The 26,947-nt window shown below is 47.3% G+C and overlaps 1 protein-coding gene across 3 annotated transcripts in view; it reads left to right on the top strand.

Annotated features, from left to right (window-relative positions):
- SLAIN2 (SLAIN motif family member 2) overlaps positions 1-26,947 on the top strand; it is a 177,107-nt gene that overhangs the window by 122,917 nt on the left and 27,243 nt on the right. For all 3 annotated transcript variants that reach the window (XM_063920967.1, XM_063920966.1, XM_063920968.1), the window contains exons 3-6: positions 890-1,054; positions 14,931-15,095; positions 16,480-16,839; positions 17,403-17,540. In XM_063920967.1, the coding sequence (XP_063777037.1) occupies positions 890-1,054; positions 14,931-15,095; positions 16,480-16,839; positions 17,403-17,540 (828 nt within the window). The remainder of the gene's footprint in view (positions 1-889; positions 1,055-14,930; positions 15,096-16,479; positions 16,840-17,402; positions 17,541-26,947) is intronic.

Raw genomic sequence — 26,947 nt, 5'->3', positions numbered from 1 at the left:
CAGAATACAGTAGTTATGATATGCACTGGCGTGCGCAGCACATTTTATTAGGGGGTGCACCATCAGAGGGGTGTGTCTAGCACCGCCTTTTGGGCGTGTCTAGCACCATCTATTGACGGTCAACGCAATATATAATATCCACACATGTACCAATCCTAATAATGCAGATGCATTGTCAGATGTGGTGTGCACCAAACAAACACCCCTGATGGCACTAACTGCAATTACAGTGCTCCTCCTCAGCCTGGTCTGGCTCCCCCTCTCTTTCACCTGCAAGCTGCAGCAGCTTACTTACAAGTCAGTCACTCACTGACACTGACAGTCACAGACTAGTACTGCTGCTGCTGGAAAAACGAGTGACGCGTCAATGCTGCTGCTGGCCGCCTGCCAGTATTGAATTTGTCTTCCTGAGAGGAACGCTAGCTGCATGCTGCTCCTCAATAGTGGCTGGCGTTGGCATAGCATAGAAGGAAAGTGGTGGGCATGCGAGCAGCATGACGTAATCACGTCACATCGATCTGTTTTTGTACATGGAGGTGGAGCCGGGAGTTTGAAAGCCGGTGGCAGTGGCACCCTTGATTAACCCAGGCGTCCAGTCAGTAATGCAGCCCGGACAGGGTGCAGCACAGAGGGGACAGTAATCAGCCTGTTCGGTGATCGCTGCATCAGGCATGTGATATCGGGTGCCAGACATTAGGGGGTGCCTGTGCGCACCAGGCATCCCCCCTGCGCACGCCTATGATGATATGTGCCTGTATTTAATGGTAATTTGCCCAACTTGTTTTCTGTAGTTTCCGCACTAAAATAAGCAATAAAGAAATGATGATTCTACGCCTGAAACTGAAATGTACAGCTGTGTGACTTATGCATTTAAACGTTTGTTTTTTAGCCAGCAAGAGGCAGAGTATGTACAGCGTTCCCTACAATTCATCCAACTTTGTCAGCCCTTACAGTCCAAATCCTGGTGGAAGCCCATATAACAGTGGCTTCTCCTCCCCATCCTCCACCCCTGTGAGACCAGTGGTGAGGCAGCTGGTCCTGCCTAGCAGCACAGGTGAGTAAATAAACCTAAGTGACATCACTAGGAAGAGTAAATAGCTGGCTTGTTAGCAAGGCTTTTCTACCGTCTGACCATAGATTGTTACAGTAGTCCTTATATGCAACTCTCTATTTCCTGCCTTGCATGTTAACGCGATAATCAGATGATGTCTACCCAAGAAAAACTGTACACTTTTTATGGTTTGTTTAATAAGGTGAAAATAAATGTTATTGTAGGCATATTGTAAATACCTGTTTCCCCATGTGTGTCAGAATTGCAGTTTAGTTCTTCAAGAAATGCTGGAAATTCCATTTATTTCTCTTACGTCCTAGAGGATGCTGGGGACTCCATAAGGACCATAGGGTATAGACGGGCTCCGCAGGAGATAGGGCACCTAAAAAGAACTTTGACTATGGGTGTGCACTGGCTCCTCCCTCTATGCCCCTCCTCCAGAGCTCAGTTAGATCTTGTGCCCAGAGGAGAATGGGTGCACTGCAGAGAGCTCTCCAGAGTTTTCTGTTGAAGAATTTTGTTAGGTTTTTTATTTTCAGGGAGTCCTGTTGGCAACAGGCTCCCTGCATCGTGGGACCGAGGAGAGAGAAACAGAGCTGGCTTGTCAAGTTGGGCACTGCTTCTAAGGCTACTGGACACCATTAGCTCCAGAGGGAGTCGGAACACAGGTCTCACCTGGGGTTCGTCCCGGAGCCGCGCCGCCGTCCTCCTCACAGATGCCGAAGATAGAAGCCGGATAGAGAAGGCAGAAGACATCAGATCTTCATGAGGTAAGGCGCGCAGCGGTAAGCTGCGCGCCATTGCTCCCAGTCACACACACACACACACAGCAGCACTGCAGGGGGGGGCGCCCTGGGCAGCAATAAACCTCACATTTTGGTCAAATACAGTTTGATTAGGCTGCGGAGGCAGTAAATCTATGATCCCCCGCCATTTTATTGAAAAATCACTGGGACCGAAGCCCGCCGTCGGGTGGGCGGGGCTTGATCCTCAGCACTAACCAGCGCCATTTTCTCCACAGAAGCTGCATGAGGAAAACGCTGGCTCCCTGGTCTCTCCCCTGCTGAACTTCACAGGCTTGAAAAAGAGGAGGGGGGCACATTGGCGACGCAGTGAGTGGGAATTGGCATATTATATATATATATATATATATAAAAAAGCGCTATCTGGACATATATTTTTCCAGTGTTTTTAAGCGCTGGTGTGTGCTGGCATACTCTCTCTCTGTCTCTCCTTAGGACCTGGTTGGGGTTTTGTCCCCTTATAGGTTAATCCCTGTGTGTGTGGGGTGTCGGTACGTGTGTGTCGACATGTCTGAGGCGGAAGGCTTCTCCAAGGAGGAGGTGGAGCAAATGAGTGGTGTGTCCCCGTCGGTTGTGCCGACTCCAGATTGGATGGACATGTGGCATATGTTGAATGCAAGTGTGGCATCTTTACATAAAAGGCTTGATAAGGCTGATTTAGGGGGGACATCAGGGGGTCAATCCTCGGATTGGACCGACTCACAGGGCCCGTCGGGGTCTCAAAAGCGTCCCTTAACACAAGACACTACTACCGACACGGATTCTGATTCCAGTGTCGACTATGACGAAGTAAAATTGCACCCTAGGGTGACTAAAACCATTCAGGGTATGATTGTGGCAATAAGGGATGTGTTGCATATTGTGGATGAACCCTCGGTCCCCGACACAAGGGTACACATGATTAAGGAAAAGAAACAGATTACCCACATCTCATGAATTTAATGAATTCTTTGGAAAAGCTTGGGAGACTCCGGATAAGAGACCGCAGATCCCCAAAAGAATTTATATGGCATACCCCTTCCCTAAGCAGGACAGGGAAATTTGGGAATCACCCCCTACTGTGGACAAGGCCCTGACGCGCTTGTCCAAGAAAGTGGCGCTACCGTCTCCTGACACAGCAGCCCTTAAGGACCCTGCAGATCGCAGGCAAGAAACTACCTTAAAGTGTATTTCTCTGACGTCCTAGTGGATGCTGGGAACTCCGTAAGGACCATGGGGAATAGCGGCTCTGCAGGAGTCTGGGCACAACTAAAAGAAAGCTTTTAGACTACCTGGTGTGCACTGGCTCCTCCCACTATGACCCTCCTCCAAGCCTCAGTTAGATTTTTGTGCCCGGCCGAGCTGGATGCACACTAGGGGCTCTCCTGAGCTCCTAGAAAGAAAGTATAATTTAGGTTTTTTATTTTACAGTGAGACCTGCTGGCAACAGGCTCACTGCAACAAGGGACTAAGGGGAGAAGAAGCGAACCTACCTGCTTGCAGCTAGCTTGGGCTTCTTAGGCTACTGGACACCATTAGCTCCAGAGGGATCGACCGCATGGAACTGGCCTTGGTGTTCGGTCCCGGAGCCGCGCCGCCGTCCCCCTTACAGAGCCAGAAGCAAGAAGAAGTCCGGAAAATCGGCGGCATGAAGACTTCTGTCTTCACCAAGGTAGCGCACAGCACTGCAGCTGTGCGCCATTGCTCCTCATACACATTTCACACTCCGGTCACTGAGGGTGCAGGGCGCTGGGGGGGGGGGCGCCCTGAGCAGCAATAAAAACACCTTGGCTGGCAAAACAATCACAATATATAGCCCCAGAGGCTATATATGTGATAATTACCCCTGCCAGAATCCTTAAAAAAGCGGGAGAAAAGTCAGCGAAAAAGGGGCGGAGCTATCTCTCTCAGCACACTGGCGCCATTTCTCCCTCACAGTTCCGCTGGAAGGAAGCTCCCTGGCTCTCCCCTGCAGTCTACACTACAGAAAAGGGTAAAAAAGAGAGGGGGGGCACTAAATTTAGGCGCAGTAAATATTATAGTAGCTATAGGGGACATAATTCAGTTAGTCCCTGCATTATATAGCGCTCTGGTGTGTGCTGGCATACTCTCTCTCTGTCTCCCCAAAGGGCTTCTGTGGGGTCCTGTCCTCTATTAGAGCATTCCCGGTGTGTGTGCGGTGTGTCGGTACGGCTGTGTCGACATGTTTGATGAGGAAAATTATGTGGAGGCGGAGCAGATGTCCATAGAAGTGATGTCACCCCCTGCGGGGCAGACACCTGAGTGGATGGTTTTATGGAAGGAATTACGTGCAAGTGTCGACTCCTTACACAAAAAATTTGACGACATGCCAAATGCGGGACAGCCGGCTTCTCAGCTCGTGCCTGCCCAGGTGTCTCAAAGGCCATCAGGGGCTCTAAAACGCCCGCTACCTCAGATGGCAGACGCAGATGTCGACACGGATACTGATACCAGTGTCGACGACGATGAGTCAAATCTAATGTCCTCTAGGGCCATTCGTTGCATGATTAAGGCAATGAAGGAGGTATTACACATTTCGGATATAAACCCAGGTACCACTAAAAAGGGTATTATGTTTGGGGAGAAAAAACTACCCGTAGTTTTTCCCCCATCTGAAGAATTAAATGAAGTGTGTGAAGAAGCGTGGGCTTTCCCCGATAAAAGATTGGTAATCCCTAAAAAATTACTAATGGCGTTCCCTTTCCCGCCAGAGGATAGGGCACGTTGGGAAACACCTCCTAGGGTGGATAAAGCGCTCACACGTTTGTCTAAAAAGGTGGCACTTCCGTCTCCGGATACGGCCGCCCTAAAGGAGCCTGCGGATAGAAAGCAGGAGGCGATCCTGAAGTCTGTATATACACACTCAGGCATTATACTTAGACCAGCTATTGCGTCAGCATGGATGTGCAGTGCTGCCGCTGCATGGTCAGATTCCCTGTCAGAAAATATTGACACCCTAGACAGGGACACTATTCTCCTAACCATAGAGCATATAAAAGACTCAGTCTTATACATGAGAGATGCACAGAGGGAGATCTGCCGGCTGGCATCTAAAATAAGTGCATTGTCCATTTCTGCTAGGAGAGGCTTATGGACTCGGCAGTGGACAGGGGATGCAGATTCCAAAAGGCACATGGAAGTTTTGCCTTATAAGGGTGAGGAGTTATTCGGGGATGGTCTCTCAGACCTAGCTGGGAAATCGGCATTTTTACCCCAGGTTCCCTCACAGCCTAAAAAAGCGCCGTTTTATCAAATACAGTCCTTTCGGACCCAGAGAAACAGGCGAGGAAAAGGCGGGTCCTTTCTGTCCAGAGGCAGAGGTAGGGGAAAAAGGCTGCAACAAACAGCAGGTTCCCAGGAGCAAAAGTCCTCCCCCGCTTCTTCCAAGTCCGCCGCATGACGGTGGGGCTCCACAGGCGGAGCCAGGTACGGTGGGGGGCCGCCTCAAAAATTTCAGCGATCAGTGGGCTCGCTCACAGGTGGATCCCTGGATCTTGCAAGTAGTATCTCAGGGGTACAAACTGGAATTCGAGGCGTCTCCCCCCGCCGTTTCCTCAAATCTGCCTTGCCAACGACTCCCTCAGGCAGGGAGGCTGTGCTAGAGGCAATTCACAAGCTGTATTCCCAGCAGGTGATAGTCAAGGTGCCCCTACTTCAACAAGGACGGGGTTACTATTCCACACTGTTTGTGGTACCGAAACCGGACGGTTCGGTGAGACCCATTTTAAATTTGAAATCCTTGAACACATACATAAAAAAGTTCAAGTTCAAGATGGAATCGCTCAGGGCGGTTATTGCAAGCCTGGACGAGGGGGATTACATGGTATCCCTGGACATCAAGGATGCTTACCTGCATGTCCCCATTTATCATCCTCACCAGGAGTACCTCAGATTTGCGGTACAAAATTGCCATTACCAATTCCAGACGCTGCCGTTTGGACTGTCCACGGCACCGAGGGTGTTTACCAAGGTAATGGCGGAAATGATGATACTCCTTCGAAAAAAGGGAGTTTTAATTATCCCGTACTTGGACGATCTCCTAATAAAGGCGAGATCCAGGGAGCAGTTGTTGGTAGGAGTAGCACTATCTCAGGAGGTGCTACACCAGCACGGTTGGATTCTGAATATTCCAAAGTCACAGCTGGTTCCGACGACACGTCTACTGTTCCTGGGAATGATTTTGGACACAGTCCAGAAAAAAGTGTTTCTCCCGGAGGAGAAAGCCAAGGAGCTGTCATCTCTAGTCAGAGACCTCCTGAAACCAAAACAGGTGTCGGTGCATCACTGCACGCGAGTCCTGGGAAAGATGGTGGCTTCTTACGAAGCAATTCCTTTCGGCAGGTTCCATGCCAGAATCTTTCAGTGGGACCTGTTGGACCAATGGTCCGGATCGCATCTTCAGATGCATCGGCTAATAACCCTGTCTCCAAGAACCAGGGTGTCTCTGCTGTGGTGGCTGCAGAGTGCTCATCTCCTAGAGGGCCGCAGATTCGGCATACAGGACTGGGTCCTGGTGACCACGGATGCCAGCCTTCGAGGCTGGGGGGGGGCAGTCACACAGGGAAGAAACTTCCAAGGACTATGGTCGAGTCAGGAGACTTCCTTGCACATAAATATTCTAGAACTAAGGGCCATTTACAATGCCCTAAGTCAGGCAAAACCCCTGCTTCTACACCAGCCGGTACTGATCCAGTCAGACAACATCACGGCGGTCGCCCATGTAAACCGACAGGGCTGCACAAGAAGCAGGACGGCAATGGCAGAAGCCACAAGGATTCTCCGATGGGCGGAAAATCACGTGCTAGCACTGTCAGCAGTGTTCATTCCGGGAGTGGACAACTGGGAAGTAGACTTCCTCAGCAGGCACGACCTCCACCCGGGAGAGTGGGGACTTCATCCAGAAGTCTTCACACTGATTGTAAATCGTTGGGAACGGCCACAGGTGGACATGATGGCGTCCCGCCTCAACAAAAAACTGGAGAGATATTGCGCCAGGTCAAGGGACCCTCAGGCGATAGCGGTGGACGCTCTAGTGACACCGTGGGTGTACCAGTCAGTTTATGTGTTCCCTCCTCTGCCTCTCATACCAAAGGTACTGAGAATAATAAGAAAACGAGGAGTAAGGACAATACTCGTGGTTCCGGATTGGCCAAGAAGAGCTTGGTACCCGGAACTTCAAGAGATGATCTCAGAGGACCCATGGCCTCTGCCGCTCAGACAGGACCTGTTGCAGCAGGGGCCCTGTCTGTTCCAAGACTTACCGCGGCTGCGTTTGACGGCATGGCGGTTGAACACCGGATCCTAAAGGAAAAGGGCATTCCGGAGGATGTCATTCCTACGCTGATTAAAGCCAGGAAAGATGTAACGGTAAAACATTATCACCGCATATGGCGGAAATATGTTGCTTGGTGTGAGGCCAATAAGGCCCCAACAGAGGAATTTTAGCTGGGTCGATTTCTGCACTTCCTACAGGCAGGAGTGACTATGGGCCTAAAATTAGGCTCCATTAAGGTACAGATATCGGCTCTGTCGATTTTTTTCCAAAAAGAACTAGCTTCACTACCTGAAGTTCAGACATTTGTAAAAGGAGTGCTGCATATTCAGCCCCCCTTTGTGCCTCCAGTGGCACCCTGGGATCTCAACGTGGTGTTGAATTTCCTAAAATCACATTGGTTTGAGCCACTAAAGACCGTGGATCTAAAATATCTCACGTGGAAAGTGGTCATGTTATTGGCCTTGGCTTCGGCCAGGCGTGTATCAGAATTGGCGGCTTTGTCATTTAAAAGTCCTTATCTGATTTTCCATATGGATAGGGCAGAATTGAGGACTCGTCCCCAGTTTCTCCCTAAGGTGGTATCTGCTTTTCACTTGAACCAACCTATTGTAGTGCCTGCGGCTACTAGCGACTTGGAGGATTCCAAGTTACTGGACGTAGTCAGGGCCTTGAAAATTTATGTTTCCAGGACGGCTGGAGTCAGGGAAACTGACTCGCTATTTATCCTGTATGCACCCAACAAACTGGGTGCTCCTGCTTCTAAGCAGACTATTGCTCGCTGGATTTGTAGCACAATTCAGCTGGCGCATTCTGCGGCTGGACTGCCGCATCCTAAATCAGTAAGAGCCCATTCTACAAGGAAGGTGGGCTCATCTTGGGCGGCTGCCCGAGGGGTCTCGGCTTTACAACTTTGCCGAGCTGCTACTTGGTCAGGGGCAAACACGTTTGCAAAATTCTACAAATTTGATACCCTGGCTGAGGAGGACCTTGAGTTCTCTCATTCGGTGCTGCAGAGTCATCCGCACTCTCCCGCCAGTTTGGGAGCTTTGGTATAATCCTCATGGTCCTTACGGAGTTCCCAGCATCCACTAGGACGTCAGAGAAAATAAGAATTTACTCACCGGTAATTCTATTTCTCGTAGTCCGTAGTGGATGCTGGGCGCCCGTCCCAAGTGCGGATTGTCTGCAATACTTGTACATAGTTGTTGTTCACAAAAGGGTTATTGTTATGAGCCATCTGTTGAGAGGCTCAGTTAAATTTCATACTGTTAACTGGATATGGTATCACGAGTTATACGGTGTGATTGGTGTGGCTGGTATGAGTCTTACCCGGGATTCAAAATCCTTCCTTATTGTGTCAGCTCTTCCGGGCACAGTATCCTAACTGAGGCTTGGAGGAGGGTCATAGTGGGAGGAGCCAGTGCACACCAGGTAGTCTAAAAGCTTTCTTTTAGTTGTGCCCAGACTCCTGCGGAGCCGCTATTCCCCATGGTCCTTACGGAGTTCCCAGCATCCACTACGGACTACGAGAAATAGAATTACCGGTGAGTAAATTCTTATTTTATTCTCATACGGGGGCTGTGCTACGACCGACAATTGCGTCGGCATGGGTGTGTAGCGCAATTGCAGCTTGGACAGATGAGCTGACAGATCAATTTGATACAGGTTGAGTATCCCTTATCCAAAATGCTTGGGACCAGAGGTATTTTGGATATGGGATTTTTCCGTATTTTGGAATAATTGCATACCATAATGAGATATCATGGTGATGGGACCTAAATCTAAGCACAGAATGCATTTATGTTACATATACACCTTATACACACAGCCTGAAGGTCATTTTAGCCAATATTTTTTTATAACTTTGTGCATTAAACAAAGTGTGTGTACATTCACACAATTCATTTATGTTTCATATACACCTTATACACACAACCTGAAGGTCATTTAATACAACATTTTTAATAACTTTGTGTATTAAACAAAGTTTGTGTACATTGAGCATTCAAAAAACAAAGGTTTCACTATCTCACTCTCACTCAAAGTCCGTATTTCGGAATATTTGGATATGGGATACTCAACCTGTAATATGGATAAGGATACTATATTCTTAACTCTAGCCCATATTAAAGACGCAGTCTTATTTGAGGGATTCTCAAAGGGACATTGGATTGCTAGCTTCTAGGGCCAATGCCATGTCTGTCTCAGCGAGAAGATCCTTATGGACTCGCCAATGGACGGGTGATGCGGATTCCAAAAAACATATGGATGTACTACCCTATAAGGGTGATGTATTGTTTGGGGATGGGCTGACGGACCTGGTTTCCACAGCTACAGCAGGTAAATCAAATTTTTTACCATATATTCCCCAACAGCAAAAGAAAGTAACACCCTATCAGATGCAGTCCTTTCGGTCGCACAAGTCCAAAAGAGGTCGGGGATCCTCTTTCCTCGCCATTGGTAAGGGCAGAGGCAAGAGAGCACCTGCTTCGGCAGGTGCCCAGGAACAAAAGTCCTCCTTGGCTACTCCAAAACCCACAGCATGACGCTGGGGCTCCCCTGAGGGAGTCCGCACCGGTGGGGGCACGTCTTCGACTTTTCAGTCAGGCCTGGGTCAGTTCGGACCTGAATCCCTGGGTGTTGGAAATAGTTTCCCAGGGTTACAAATTGGAATTCGAGGAGGTGCCCCCGCGCCGATTTTTCAAATCGCCCCTACCAGCTTCCACATCGGAAAGGGATATAGTGTTAGCTGCAATTCAAACGCTGTGTATACAGCAAGTGATAATCAAGGTTCCCCTGCACCAGCAGGGAAGAGGTTACTACTCAACCCTATTTGTGGTCCCGAAACCGGACGGTTCGGTCAGACCTATTTTGAATCTGAAATCCCGAAACCTGTACATAAAAAGATTAAAATTCAAAATGGAATCTCTCAGAGCGATAATAGCCAACATGGAGGAGGGGGAGTTTATGGTGTCTCTGGACATAAAGGATGCGTACCTTCAAGTCCCCATATATGCCCCCCATCAGGAATACCTGAGATTCGCTGTACAGGATTGTCATTACCAATTTCAGACATTACCGTTTGGACTCTCCGCGGCCCCGAGGATTTTCACCAAGATAATGGCGGAAATGATGGTGGTCCTGCGCAAGCATGGAGTCACAATTATCCCATACTTGGACGATCTCCTGATAAAAGCGAGATCAAGGGAGAAATTGCTGAGCAGTGTGGCGCTCTCTCTGAGAGTGCTCCGGCAACACGGTTGGATTTTAAATCTACCAAAGTCACAGTTGATTCCGGCAACTCGACTACCGTTCCTAGGTATGATACTGGATACAGAACAAATGAAGGTCTTCCTCCCAATAGAGAGAGCCCAAGACATCCAGAACAGGGTCAGAGACCTGCTAAAACCGAAGAGGGTGTCAGTTCACCAATGCACTCGAGTTCTGGGGAAAATGGTGGCGGCCTACGAGGCCATTCCCTTCGGAAGGTTCCATGCAAGGACTTTTCAATGGGACCTTCTGGACAAGTGGTCCGGGTCCCATCTGCACTTACATCGGAAAATAACTCTGTCCCCAGGGACCAGAGTGTCCCTCCTGTGGTGGTTGCAAAGTGCTCACCTCCTAGAGGGTCGCAGGTTCGGAATTCAGGATTGGATCCTGGTTACCACGGACGCGAGCCTCCAAGGATGGGGAGCGGTCACACAGAAAAATTTTTTTTCAGGGTCTTTGGTCAGACCAGGAGTCCTGTCTACACATCAATGTGTTGGAACTCAGGGCCATTTACAACGGCCTTCGACAAGCGGAGAGTTTCTTCGAAACCTACCGGTTCTGATTCAATCATACAATGTCACAGCAGTGGCTCATGTGAACCGCCAAGGCGGGACAAGAAGCAGAGTCGCAATGGCGGAAGCCACAAGGATCCTTCGCTGGGCGGAAAATCATGTAAGCGCTCTGTCGGCTGTCTTCATTCCGGGAGTGGACAACTGGGAAGCAGACTTCCTCAGCAGACACGATCTCCATCCAGGAGAGTGGGGACTTCATCAAGAAGTCTTTGCAGACGTAACACGTCTTTGGGGAACTCCTCAAATAGACATGATGGCGTCACGCCTCAACAAAAAACTTCGGAGGTATTGCGCCAGGTCTCGGGACCCTCAGGCAGTAGCAATAGACGCTCTGGTAACACCGTGGGTGTTCAAATCGGTCTACGTGTTTCCTCCTCTTCCTCTCATCACAAAGGTGTTGAGGATCATAAGACGAAGAAGAGTACGAACGATACTCGTTGTCCCAGACTGGCCTCGAAGGGCCTGGTACTCGGATCTACAAGAGATGCTCACAGGAGATCCCTGGCCTCTTCCTCTGAGGGAAGACCTGTTGCAGCAGGGGCCCTGTGTATTTCAAGACTTACCGCAGTTACGTTTGACGGCATGGCGGTTAAACGCCGAATCCTAGCGAAAAAGTGGATTCCGGAAGAGGTCATCCCTACTTTAATAAAGGCTAGGAAGGAGGTGACGATAATACATTATCACTGTATCTGGCGAAAGTATGTGTCTTGGTGTGAGACCAAGAATGCACCTACGGAAGATTTTCATCTGGGTCGTTTTCTCCACTTCCTACAGACAGGAGTGGATATGGGCCTGAAATTAGGCTCTGTTAAGGTACAGATTTCGGCCCTCTCGATTTTCTTTCAAAAGGAATTGGCTTCTCTTCCAGAAGTCCAGACGTTTGTAAAGGGAGTGCTGCACATCCAGCCACCTTTTGTGCCTCCAGTGGCACCATGGGACCATGGGTTGCAGTTCCTAAAATCACACTGGTTTGAACCACTTAACAAGGTTGAGTTGAAATTTCTTACCTGGAAGGTGGTCATGTTGTTGGCCTTAGCATCGGCAAGGCGAGTGTCAGAATTGGCGGCTTTGTCACACAAGAGCCCCTACTTGATTTTTCATGTGAATCGAGCTGAATTGAGGACACGTCCGCAATTTTTGCCTAAAGTGGTTTCTTCGTTCCATATGAATCAACCTATTGTGGTGCCTGTGGCTACAAGTGACCTGGAGGATTCCAGATCCCTGGACGTAGTCAGGGCCTTAAAAATTTATGTAGCCAGGACGGCTAGAATTCGGAAAACAGAGGCTCTGTTTGTCCTGTATGCGGCCAATAAGATTGGCGCTCCTGCTTCGAAGCAGACTATTGCTCGCTGGATCTGTAATACGATTCAGCAGGCTCACTCTACGGCTGGATTGCCGGTACCAAATTCGGTTAAGGCCCATTCCACTAGGAAGGTGGGCTCTTCTTGGGCGGCTGCCCGAGGCGTCTCGGCATTACAACTTTGCCGAGCGGCGACTTGGTCGGGGTCAAACACTTTTGCTAAATTCTACAAGTTTGATACCCTGGCTGATGAGGACCTAGCGTTTGCTCAGTCGGTGCTGCAGAGTCATACGCACTCTCCCTCCCGATTGGATGCTTTGGTATAAACCCCATGGTCCTTACGGAGTCCCCAGCATCCTCTAGGACGTAAGAGAAAATAAGATTTTAAACCTACCGGTAAATCTATTTCTCCTTGTCCGTAGAGGATGCTGGGCGCCCGTCCCAGTGCGGAAACTCTGCAAGACTTGTATATAGTTGTTGCTTACATAAGGGTTATGTTACAGTTGACATCGGTCTTGGGCCGTTACTGTTGTTTGTTCATACTGTTAACTGGTTATGTATGTTCCAGGTTACATGGTATGATTGGTGTGGGCTGGAATGAATCTTGCCCTTGGATTGCTAAATCCTGCCTTGTATTGTCCATCTCCTCTGGGCACAGTTCTCTAACTGAGGTCTGGAGGAGGGGCATAGAGGGAGGAGCCAGTGCACACCCATAGTCAAAGTTCTTTTTAGGTGCCCTATCTCCTGCGGAGCCCGTCTATACCCCATGGTCCTTACGGAGTCCCCAGCATCCTCTACGGACTAGGAGAAATAGATTTACCGGTAGGTTTAAAATCGTATTTTCCAGAATAGAAACAGTCTACTTCAGGAGATATACAGTACATTATAGCCGGGGGGTCAGCTTGGGTTATGTGATTGTACCAGACACCTTGGTCCAGGGAGTGCCTTACATTACTGAAACGTACTTCCACTGTTGTCAGTCCCGGTATATTCCCAATTCCTGCCCTGTTTCTTTTATGGTTGCATTGTCTGTTATTCTATATCCAGTATGGTCGTGTTCTTGTGCATCTCCAGCTGTGTGTCCCTCACAGTATGCCCTCCTCATTGGGTCTTCTATTTCCACACCAGCTTGATACTGAAGGATAAATGCGATGCTGATAGTGTACACATGAACATATCTGTATTGTTGGTAGTATACATGATTCTTGGAAGTTGAGAAGGGTGTACATAACAGTACTAGCTGTATCATTCATGTTTTGGTGAAGAATAAAATGTGCAATATAAATTCATATTTGGTTTATGTGAATAGCTGGCTTTTGAAGGATGCTGTGGGTGGAAGGCAATACTAATTTGGCAAATAGTACAATGCTACAGGTTTGGAAAAGTAGGCCCATCACCCATAGCAAAGACCACCCTTTCTCTCCACCTACAGTAGCAGATAGGGCAACTGTGTCCTGTCGGTGTACACAGACCTGAGGGTGCTGTGTAACCAGTTAGTGCAGATATATAGGACAACCTATTGTACCCCCAGCAAATCCCAACCTGGTTGAAAACATTTGGACTGATACAGAGTAAGTACTGCTACAATTTGCGTAGCACATGCTCTCAAAGTAAGTGCATGCATACACACCTGCGTGATGGTCATGTCTGCCTGTGCCTAAGCAGCTTGGATAAGGACTGATTTGAAAATAGTCCTTTTGTAGTGTGGATTTGGACTTGGAGTCACTTGGTAATGCCACTTCAGGATTGTTAAAGCTTGCATTGCATTGTGTCTGGCACGCCCTGTATGTACAATACTGAGTCTACGGACACTGTTTCCTAAACAAATGAATATTTTTGGCTCCACACATGTCCTTAGATCTCATGTTACCTGTATTACAAGTTGAGATTGTACTTGACAGTGACCAAAATATGAGCAACTGTAGTATAATGTGGTATTTAAACATTGATAATTAACTATGGGCGTGAGAGGAGAGGTGATTATTTGATCCATAAAGTTCCGTAGAGATGAACAAACAGGTATGAGACTGTATATGATTTGCAACCTCTGTCTGTTTTACCTCTGTTTTATGTATAACACCCTGCATGAGTCATCTGAATCAACTGCAATATAGAACATACCTGGAAGGGTTAAGGAAAATATCTAATCGTATCCGTGTACTGACATTTGTATGCGTGCTACTGATCCAGCAGCTAAATAAACACATACGCGTTCTAGTGTTCCTCATGCAGAGACCTTAGTGCACATGCATATATAACACTAAGCTGGTGCATAGGCTTACATGAATATTTCTGTGCTCTTTGCCTGTTAATGTGCTTTATAAAACTCTTTTATCACGTCATCTACATGCTTGATTTCCTTCTTTTTTTCCCCTCTTTTGTTCAGTGTATTTTGGCATGTTTTCCTATTCCTTCTATCACAAACAATGTAGTCAAAATAACACTGGACGGTACATATAAACATTGTAAATGTACTAATGGACATTATTGTTCTCCACGTGAATTGAGTCCCCAGAAACATAAAACCTTATTTCATTAATAGGCTTGTTTGTCACAATAATGATGAGTGAATAAGTGAAATAGAGTAGGCTGTTCTCTACGTGTGCACATACCCATATGTACATATACACATAATTGTATGTATTTGTGCTTTATCTAGCACACTATAAAAACTCTTCCGAGAGAAACCCCCCTCCAGTCAGCCCACAGTCCTCTGTAGACAGTGAGCTAAGTACGTCTGAGATGGATGAAGACTCTGTGGGGTCAGGCTACAAGCTAAATGATGTCACGGATGTCCAGATTCTCGCCCGGATGCAAGAGGAAAGTGAGTATGGAATCTTTCACCATAAATCAGACTAGCACTTGGCATTCTACTGTTCCACAGAAGACGTAGCTTTGTAGAAGATGATTATTGCTGTCTGTCGGTGAATACTGCAGTGATGTGTGTACAGTCAGTCACACATGGGCCTATATATCAGATGTTATTTGCTGGCTGTCCTGCAAAAACACCCATTTTAGAGAATCCCCCACAGGTGGCTGTGGTGACCAGCACTCATCAAGCCCTGGGCATAAGTCACTTCTTCCTATTGAGCCAGCCCATGCCATATTTAGTTATTAGTGAGTCGATAGGCAGTCACCCAAATACTGATTTAGCTGAAAGCCAGGTTCCTCTGCTGTGTATAGGTTTGTGTATAAGGCAGTGGATCCCAAACTTTTTTGAATCGCGGCGCACTAGAGTATCAGAATTTTTTTCACGGCACCCCTAGGCCAAAAGTTTCTTATTGAGAAATTTAGAAACAAATATTAAATAAAGTAAATTGTGTTTATATGTCATCCTTAGGTTCTGTTGTGTGGTGAGGGACAAGATTTGTTTCTGTTCACATATTTAATGACTGGCAGCCAACAGCACTAGTTTTGCCTATTACATTGACCATAAATAGTTTGAATTGGTCCTGGACCACCAACCCAGGGCACCCCTGCAAGTGTCCGGAGGCACCCCAGGGTGCCACGGCACACAGTTTGAGAACCACTGGTATAAGGGTATATGGTATGCGGTCAGCATACCAATGGACAGAATCCGGGCTGTCACTATACCGACGCCGGGATCCCGTCAGGGGCACCATACCGGCGCGGTAGGTGATTCCCCCACTATGGGTGTCCACGACACCCATAGAGGGAGAATAGAACATGCTTGTTGCACTCGCCCCTTCCCTGCCGGCATTCTAATGACCACCGGGATCCCATACTCCTCCCGGCCATACATCTAGGTGTTTGTGTACGTGTGCACTGTTCTACGGACTATGCTAGAAGCTCTTCCTATTTCTGGGTTTGCCTGCAATTAGTTGTGCCTGTTATTTTTTATTTAATTTAGTTCACTGTGTTATCCGAAACTCTGTTACTTATCAGAGGATAGAGTCCTTTCTGAAGCGTGGTCTCCGCTGGTAGCAATAAGCTACTGAACACATGCAATATGCCACCAGGAAAAAAGGAAATTGCTTTGTTATTGTAATCAATGTGACCGTATGGCACTTATACTTATTGTTATGTTATTTGTATTAGGTGCACCGGAATGATTTGCTCTGTGGGTTTATTTGGGGGAGATAAGTTTGTGCTTACTCATATATAGTTATGTTCATTGTAATCTGCAGCAGCCACATTGTATTTGTAGTATGATACCGGTGTCCTTTTTCTGTCCTAACCATGTGAAGGTCTTCGGCAAGAATATGCAGCTTCTGCCTCCCGCCGCAGCTCTGGCTCATCGTGTAACTCCATGAGGAGAGGGACATATAGTGACCAGGAGCTCGATGCTCAGAGCTTAGAAGATGAAGAGGATGGGATCCACCACTCAGCCCACCTGTCTGTGAGCAGGTTCTCACCCTCTCCGCGTCACTCCCCTCGGCCTTCTCCTAGACAGTCTCCCAGAAACTCTCCACGCTCCAGATCTCCAGCTCGCAGCCTGGACTACAGAGGAGTCTCTCCGCAGCCTATACTCAGCCGCCTGCAGCAGCCCCGTCTATCGCTTCAGGGTCACGCCACTGACATGCAGACAAATGTGGTAAAGAATGAAGGTAAAGTACTGCAACTACATGAACAAACCTTCCCCTTCAGTGTCCAGGAACTATTGTGTTTGGCAATCCAGTAGCAGAAAGTATGTATTGCATTCATGTTAGATAGCTCAACTGCATAATTTTCCTTTTAAAAGTGTTATTAGCAATGTAATAGCAGTTCCATAAACTGGCAGCAGCACTGTCTTGGAAGAGCTTGATCTTCTCCTGTCTGATGGCATCCCCCCCGGATCTGCCGTCTGCCGGGATATAGACTCCCTCTCCTACCTTTCATATGGTTCAGTAAGTTCCTGAGCAGGACTCTGGGGCTGCCATAACAGATCATGTGTAAAATACAGTTGATTGACAGAGGGTCTCATCAGTATTCCAGGTCACGATATCGGCTAAGATATCTATAGGTAGCAATCAACATTGTAAGAAACTGGTAAATATGAGCTTCCTTTTACAATATTTGTTTGCATGTTCTCGTTGTTCTCTCCTCTACCCCATAGAGAAATGTCATTCATGATGTACATTGTGCATTTCACAGCAATCATTTTATTTCATTCTTGTGTGTGTTTACACAGAGAAACTGAGACGGAGTCTTCCAAACCTCTCCAGGGCAACAGGCATTCAGACAGTGGAGGCTGTGAAAAACAGCAGGAGTTGCGAGTCAAACTTGCAGGTGCCAAATGGAGGAGCCTCTCGAGCACCGAGCACTTCCAGTAAGTTGTCCCTATGTGTGTATACTGAGGAAGCTACAGAGAGTTAGACTCCTGACCTTTATTGCATTGAAGCTGCATGAACAATGCATGGATTGGGGGTGTTTGGATTAAAGTGCATGATTCCTTGCATGGGCAAATTACAGTCTACTTTGTGCTACTCACTGGTGTTCTTACAAATTATAGGACTTTGGTAGCAGGCAGCTTTATGATGTAAGGAAAAACTCTAAGGGGGGGATTCAAATGTTATCGCATCTCCTGTCTAGAGTGACGGGAGATGGTGGATCACGCCCATTACACTCGGGTTTAGGTGTGCACAGCACTTAAACCCAACTGAAGTTAAGGGCGCGATCATGAAAAGACTCGTTTGGGTGCCCAGACAGGTCTGTTTACACGCATTTCAGCTCGCTACCCCCATTGTTAGCGAGCTGAAATAAACCTGTCGTGCCCATCGGCAGCAAGATTAGAATAGCTGCCGGTGAGTGCGATCGCTGGTGGGAGGTAGGTGAGACATTGAATCCGGCCCTAAGCCTCTATTATGTATTTATCTGTTAAAAAGAAAATCAAGCTCAGGTATAACAATATTAAATAACATTCACAGGCCATACCTGATGGTGGGACAGTGAAATGGGTCAGGTTCTGCTGTCAGGATCCTCCTTGTACACAGCACTGCCTGCTTGTTCTGTTATCCGGAACCCTGATAAAAGCACTACACAAACATTTGGTACTTTTATGGTTCTAGGACTATATGCAATGGATTTAGATGCTTTATAGTCACCAAAAGCTAAATTGCAGCGGTCGCTCACACACAGTAGTGATTACTTGCATTTTATATATCCTGCTGTCTCTCTTTGTGTTGCAATAGATGTATTACAAATATAATAAAATATAACTTTTAGCAAGTTATGTACTTTTAGCAGTATAAGAATATCATTAATGGGTAGCAGTTGATTTACCGACGGTCATAATCTCAACAGCCATTGACCGACAGTCAAAATACCGACACGGCCAAAATACAGTTATTCATTATTCTGACATGTTCAAAATGCTGACATAGTCAGAATACCGACACTTGAAATGCTGACGTGTTTTTAAGGAATTTTTGGCCAAAAATAGACTTGTTCATACTTTACAATCCCAGTGGACGTGGCAGGGGAATATAATAGTGTGCCGAGTGCAGCGAGGCACCGTGCCTGAAGCATGGCGAGTGCAGTGGTACACTTAGACGGTGTCCATGTCTACATTGACGCACACAAAAACAGAAAAAACATGCCGGTATTTTCACATGTCGGCATTTCAAATGTCTGTATTCTGACTGTCGGCATTTTGAACATGTCGGCATAAAGAATGTCTCTGTATTTTAATCATGTCGGTATTATGACTGTAGGTCAATGGCTGTCGGGGTCATGACCATCGGTAAATCAGCTGCTACCCATTAATGATATTCATATACTGCTAAAAGTACATAACTTGCTAAAAGACACTGTCTATTTGTACTCGCTGAACTCGGCACACTATTATATTCCCCCTCCACGTCCACTGGGATTGTAAAGTATAAACAAGTCTATTTTTGGCCAAAAATTCCTTAAAAACACATGTCAGCATTTCAAGTGTCGGTATTCTGACTGTCAGCATTTTGAACATATCGGAATAATGAATAACTGTATTTTGGCCGTGTCGGTATTTTGACTGTCGGTCAATGGCTGTTGAGATTAGGACCATCGGTAAATCAACTGCTACCCATTAATGATATTCTTACACTGCTAAAAGTACATAACTTGCTAAAAGTTGAATGGTGTTGAAACGTCAATGACCTGCACTATGCTTGCACTTTTTGGATATTATGTCTGTTTAGTACAGCTTTACTTGTTGTTGCAAAATCCAAGGAGTGCCGCCTGGTTGTTTTACAGTAAGGAAGGGACATGCTACCCCAGTAATGGAACCGATTCATCTCTATACAAACGGAGGAAGGCACCCTGGTTAATATTGGCACTTCCTTATGAATAGCCACATGTAGAAAAAAAGACAGCGGCCCTCTGAGATCTTAACTAACTAGAAAAATTTATTAAACACACATCATGTGAGACACCAACTTTTCGGGGCTACAACGCCCCTTTGTCTAGGCGAAAAAACGTTCTTGCGCCTAGCTAAAGGGGCGTTGTAGCCCCGAAACGTTGGTGTCTCACATGATGTGTGTAATATAACACAATGTTTATAGGATTAATCAGTGGTGGATTTCCCACTAGGCGTGTGCTGTGGACAGCATAGCAGGCCGCCTCCCCAGCAGATAAATCCATTTAAACTACTGCCTGCACTTCTGCAGTTGTCAGTAGAGTGCCAGCACGTACAGTGTCCAGGGGGCCAGCGGCCACTGCTGCTTTGTCTTATGGTGCCGGCTCCTGAGCCTTCAGAGCAGTGCAGCGGCGCAATAGAGTTTTCTTTATCTGGGTGCAGCGTGCGTGACGCCATGACATCATGCTCCTGCTCTAAAAGCAGAGGAGCCATGACGAGGAGCATGTACATGACCGTGCCTGCAGCAGGAGGGATGTGGAGAATGGAGGCACGCTGAGGGGTTGGAGCCGCAGAGACGTGTGGGGGGGGGGGGGGGGGGTTAATAATTCTGTGCCTAAGGGTGGCCTGCTACTTAAATCTGTCACTGGGACTAATGGGGATATTGACATTTTCAAATCTAGGTTTTATTACATATTTATAAAATAATGAGGCCAGCAAAATAATGGATAAAACCAAGTGCCAAAAAAATATTTAAGTGTGTTAAAGTATATAATAGCTTATATTTCACTGTCAGATTTAGTCACATAGAATTAAATAGTGATTTCCATCTTATATTACTAAATAACCATAAATTACTTTCTCACTTTAATATATTATTATTAAATCACGGTACACACTTTTTGTATTTCACTTTGATATATTTTTAATAATCTACACAATACTTAATATCACATTATATGTATAAGGCGTCTTATATTACAGGTAGAAATTGTGTATTATACATACTTACACTTTTCTCACGTTCATTCAACACTTTATTATAATATGGCACATAATCAACTAATTATACTACGTTAATATGACTTAAAATATATTTGAACACTATTTGTTTAAATAATAATTATTTTTATTATAAACACCAATTATACTATTTATTTAATAATATGAGTACTGAATAGTATTTACAAATTTGAGTTTAATATTAATCACAAAATGGTTTTCCTGTTTAGGTTAATTCAAAGAAGCTATAGTTACATGAGAAATGATAAACATGGCTCTATGTAATTACTATTCTTATAAATATGTTAGCTTCTTAATCATATCATCAGTAAGAAATATTCTTTTCAAACAAGATTCATGTTGCAATATATCCTAATGTACAGATGGTAAATGTATAATAATGGCAATAACAGGCCAGCGATAGTAGTACACTCTTTCAATAATTCTGTATCTTTTAAAATCATGTGCAAACCTAGTAGTTACATTTAATTGGCCATATGAATAATACTGCTATAGAGCCACACAATCAGGTCTGTAACCAGTGAAGGGATAAATGAATGGTACAAATAAGAATGGAGGCTTCTGATATCCATACATTGACTACAGCTCAGCCACTGAGGACTTTGACAGGCAGTTTCTATTGGCCGATGTAGATGTCAATCAAAAACGCAACAAATAATGGAGATGTTTACTTCTGATCTCTTTATACTGTCTTCTGCTCAGCAAATTGGGGGAGCTGACAGTCAGTTTCTATTGGCTAATATAGATAGCAATCAGTAAATACAACCACAGATTACCTAGCTAGTATGAGAACCAGTAAGGATGGCCACTGAATGATGTGTGACTAGTATTTAAGAGCTGTCAACCCGACACATGGGCTGTTCCTATGACCAAGCATCTTAGCGAAACACGCATCAGGAAGACACACTGTACATGCGATTAGCGTTTCCTGTTTTAACTGCATACATCTCTATTCTACCATATGATGATGAATTTGTAAATTATTTTCTGCTGCGGGGTACACTGGGCTCCACAAGTCTGGACAATGGGGTGTAGAGTAGGATCTTGATCCGAGGCACCAACAGGCTCAAAGCTTTGACTGTTCCCAGAATGCACAGCGAGGCCCCCGCCTCCCAGCACAGGAGCTCAGTTTGTCAGTTGGTGCTGCAGTAAGCAGGCACTTAACAGAGGGGCTGCTCCAAGCAGCCCTGAGAAAAGCTTTTTATGAGGTAAAAAGTGAAGACTTCAAGGGCAGCAGCGGTGGTAAATGTCTTGTGACATTCACTGCTGCAGCTCCAGCTCTCCCCAGCGGCGCTGTACACTCCCGAGCCCTGGTTGCCGGGTACCTACAGCGGAGGCTCCGGTTTTCTTCATGTTAGGCACACACGGCTGGGGCTCTCCAGGATCGCGTGGCCGCGCTTCGGGAGGTGGTAAGTGGGTCCCGCTCGCGATCCGGCGCGGTCAGTGGGAGGCGGGCCGTGCGCGCTGGCGGTGGACACTGTGGATACAAGCGATCCCACTAGATCACCAGGGCATGGGCGCAGGTCAGGTTTTCTCTTAAAACCAATTTTAATATCGCCCACAGTACCCGGTGGTTTTGCCAGCAAGGGGGATAAGGCTTAGACCTGAAGCCCCTCCCCCAGCCCCAGGGCGCCATTTCCAGCAAGTGTTCCCGCCCTGGAGCTGCATCTCTGTCTTTTCCTCACTCCCTGTCAGTGTCTGCGGCGCCATTACTCCTCAGCTCACTGTTCCTGGGACTGCTTGGGCAAATCCTCCTATGTAAAGCCGCCTGGTTGTCAGCGCTGTGCCTTTACATGACACTTAAGTATTCTACCTGCCTTTTTAGTCAGTGTTAGTAAGAAAGAGTGCATTTAGTCAGGGGTTTATAGTACAATTACCCTGTGATATACATCCAGTTTCTTACTGTGTAGTGTTATATCTATTGACTATATAGCTGTGTAAGCTAGTCCAGTGCAGTATTATTGTCTGTAATAACCTCTGCATTGTACAAACTGTGACTATTTGTGTGTGCATTGATAGCTGAGTGGTGTCCATCTCGTGTCTTTCACTCAACTTGCTATCCCTATATTCTATGGTATCCGTTCACATGGTCGACCATGTTATGGTCGACAGTCATTAGGTCGACCACTATTGGTCGACATTGACATGGTCGACATGGACACATGGTCGACACGTGAAAATGGTCGACACGTGAAAGGTCGACACATGAAAAGGTCGACATGAGTTTTTTTACTTTTTTCTTTTGGGGAACTTTTCCATACTTTACGATCCACATGGACTACGATTGGAACGGTAAAGTGTGCCAAGCGGTAGCGGAGCGAAGGCACCATGCCCGAAGCATGGCGAGCGAAGCGAGCCATGCGAGGGGACGCGGTGCACTAATTGGGGTTCCCAGTCACTTTACGCAAAAAACGACACCAAAAAAAGTAAAAAAAACTCATGTCGACCTTTTCATATGTCGACCTTTCATGTGTCGACCATTTTCATGTGTCGACCATGTGTCCATGTCGACCATGTCAATGTCGACCAATAGTGGTCGACCTAATGACTGTCGACCATAACATGGTCGACCATTCATACCGGAACCATATTCTATAACCTGAGGGGGCTTGGTGCGTCAGGTGTTATTTAACATAGGATTTTCACAAAGATATACTGTATTACGTATTTTTGTCTGTGATTTAGTCACCATATCTCTCCTTTATCTCTGCTGGTGCTGACTACACTGCGCAGGGGTTTGGGTTTAGGGATATAGTGCTGCTAATAATTGTACTGTGTTACCTCATACTGCAAGTTATATCATGTCTGCTTCTGAGGGTAACGGTTCTGGGGCGGAACACACTGCTGGTGTTGCTGAAGCCACAGGCACATATGGGGAGAATATAGCAGCTGTGGGCTCTGGTTCTGGGGGCTCCTTGCCCCCCAGTGGTACTGTGGCAACGGAGGCACATACTGACCCTCCGTGGTCCGCTTTTTCCACGCTTCTGCATACGCTAGTTCATAAACTAACACCCCCTATGGGACCTTAGCCGCTGTTTCTAGTCCCGAAACCGCATGGGTCCCAGTGATCGCGCTAAGCCCAAAAAAAAGTGGGTCCCAGGGACCCCTCACTTTTAACAATTGGGGTCCTGACTGTCCTTTTTTGGGTTCTATCGTAATAAAGGTTCTTATTAATCTTATTAATGATTCAAATATAAAAACAAAGACTTTATTTTGACACTACAAAAGTGCTGTGAGGGGAAGGGGGGTGACAGTGCTGCTGGGCTGTGTAGCATACAGGACACTCTGCCACAGGGCTGTAACTAAACATTTTGGTGCCCTTTCGCAGAAACTGAATTGGTTCTCCCACTCTTACAATGCGGCGCGCAGCAAAAATTTAGGTTCATGTTTTCGTGGAGAAGGGGCATGTCCACATCAAATTAGTGCCGCTTGTACACACTGCACCAGGTAGGACCTCCTATACATGTTATACATATTGCGCCAGGTAGAGCACGTTACACGCACACTGCGCCAGGTAGAGCACGTTACACGCACACTGCGCCAGGTAGAGCACGTTACACGCACAGTGCGCCAGGTAGAGCACGTTACACGCACACTGCACCAGGTCAAGCACGTTACACACACACTGCGCCAGGTAGAGCACGTTACACGCATTCTGCGCCAGGTAGAGCACGTTACACACACACACACACTCTGCGCCAGGTAGAGCACGTTACACACACACACTCTGCGCCAGGTAGAGCACGTTACACACACACACACACACTGCGCCAGGTAGAGCACGTTACACACACACTCTGCCAGGTAGAGCACGTTACACACACACTGCGCCAAGTAGAGCATGTTACACACACACTGCGCCAGGTAGAGCACGTTACACACACTCTGCGCCAGGTAGAGCACGTTACACACACACACTCTGCGCCAGGTAGAGCACGTTATACACACACTCTGCGCCAGGTAGAGCACATTACACACACACACAGTCTGCGCCAGGTAGAGCACGTTACACACACACACTCTGCGCCAGGTAGAGCACGTTACACACACACACACACACACACACACACTGCGCCAGGTAGAGCACGTTACACACACACTGCGCCAGGTAGAGCACGTTACACACACACTGCGCCAAGTAGAGCACGTTACACACACACTGCGCCAAGTAGAGCACGTTACACACACACTGCGCCAAGTAGAGCACGTTACACACACACACACTCTGCGCCAGGTAGAGCACGTTACACACACACACTGCCAGGTAGAGCACGTTACACACACTCTGCGCCAGGTAGAGCACGTTACACACACACACTCTGCGCCAGGTAGAGCACGTTATACACACACTCTGCGCCAGGTAGAGCACATTACACACACACAGTCTGCGCCAGGTAGAGCACGTTACACACACACACTTTGCGCCAGGTAGAGCATGTTACACACACACACACTGCGCCAGGTAGAGCACGTTACACACACACTGCGCCAGGTAGAGCACGTTACACACACTCTGCGCCAGGTAGAGCACGTTACACACACACTCTGCGCCAGGTAGAGCACGTTACACACACACACTCTGCGCCAGGTAGAGCACGTTACACACACACACACACACACACACACACACACACACACACACACTGCGCCAAGTAGAGCACGTTACACACACACACACTGCGCCAAGTAGAGCACGTTACACACACACACACACACACACTGCGCCAAGTAGAGCACGTTACATACACACACTCTGCGCCAGGTAGAGCACGTTACACACACACACTCTGCGCCAGGTAGAGCACGTTACACACACACACTCTGCGCCAGGTAGAGCACGTTACACACACACACTCTGCGCCAGGTAGAGCACGTTACACACACACACTCTGCGCCAGGTAGAGCACGTTACACACACACACTCTGCGCCAGGTAGAGCACGTTACACACACACACACACACACTCTGCGCCATGTAGAGCACTTTATACACACACACACACACACACACACACACACACACACACTCTGCGCCAGGTAGTGCACATTATACAAAATAATCCATCATAAACATTCACATTGAATTAGAAACCACAAATCCTGCAAAACAGACCACATTCCCAACTAACTCCATGATACTTTATTCCATGGTGATTAGTTGTCCCTTCTGTCGCAGGAGACCAGGGTATTGATGTTTCGGTGCTTCCATTATGAACGTGCAACAGATTCCATCTGTGAGCGCTTTATCCTTGCTCCCTGACTGTCATTAAACATGCAGCATTATAGGGTCTCATGTACAAGACTGCGTTCATGGACTTATTTTTGTGCACGTAGATTGTAAGCTCTTCTGGGCTGGGCCAAATGAACATAACATGCTTCTGTGAGCTGATGCCAGTATTATACAGCCCTTGTATAACATGTTAGTTACTGCGGATAACTATAATATTCCAAGGATTATGGGGGGGGGGGGTCGGGAGGGGAAGTGGCCTGATTATCTGTGCTATGGGGCCCCAATGTGCATAGCTACGCCCCTGCCTGAGACTACTCTGCTGTGCCGCCTCCTGCTGCCCAGTGCTGACCCCGCACTGTGCTCTCCTCTTACCTTCTTTCCATCCCCCTGACTGTACGCCATGGAGTACTGGGCGGACGCCGCTCACACTGGGACCTGCTGGTGCTCAGGCCGGGCTGCAACGGGAGGAGCACGGATAGCCGCCAATGCCCGTTACCATGGAAACGTCCCACTGCCGCTGCTCACACACATACAGACACAGCGCAGACAGAAGGGGGTGGGCCGGCGAGGCTAAGTAGGGAGTTGCCGGCAGGAGAGGGCGCGGTGTGCGTGCGGAGCAGACAGTTAGGGGAGGCAGGAGTGAACGCACTCTCGATGGTCTCCTCCCCTTCCAAGTTCCTCCCTCTGCTGCCGTGGAGACGAAAATTCAGTGACGGCGCAGGACAGCGCTGCTGGTCAGAGCGCGTCCTGAGGGACCCTGCGGTTTTTTAATTTTGAGTCCCCACCATCAATAATTGGGTAAAATACGTGCCATAGCGCGTTTTTGCGATCACTGGGTCCTCCCGGCCCATTCTCAACCTCAAGGCACTGAACAAGTTTGTGAAGGTTTCCAAGTTCTGTATGGAAACCCTTCGCTCTATAGTTCTGGCCTTGGAACCTGGGGACTACATGGTCTCCCTGGACATACAGGATGCTTACCTGCATATTCCTATAGCAGTGTCACATCAACAATACCTGAGATTCGCTATTGGCAACCTCCATCACCAGTTTCGGGCGTTACCTTTTGGTTTAACAACGGCTCCGCGAGTCTTCACCAAAGTTACGGCGGTGCTGACGGTGGTACTCCGCCGTCAAGGGGTCAGGATACT

The sequence above is a fragment of the Pseudophryne corroboree genome, chromosome 1, assembly GCF_028390025.1.
Source record: "Pseudophryne corroboree isolate aPseCor3 chromosome 1, aPseCor3.hap2, whole genome shotgun sequence".
NCBI lineage: Eukaryota > Metazoa > Chordata > Amphibia > Anura > Myobatrachidae > Pseudophryne > Pseudophryne corroboree.
This window is presented reverse-complemented; position numbering and strand designations above follow the sequence as displayed.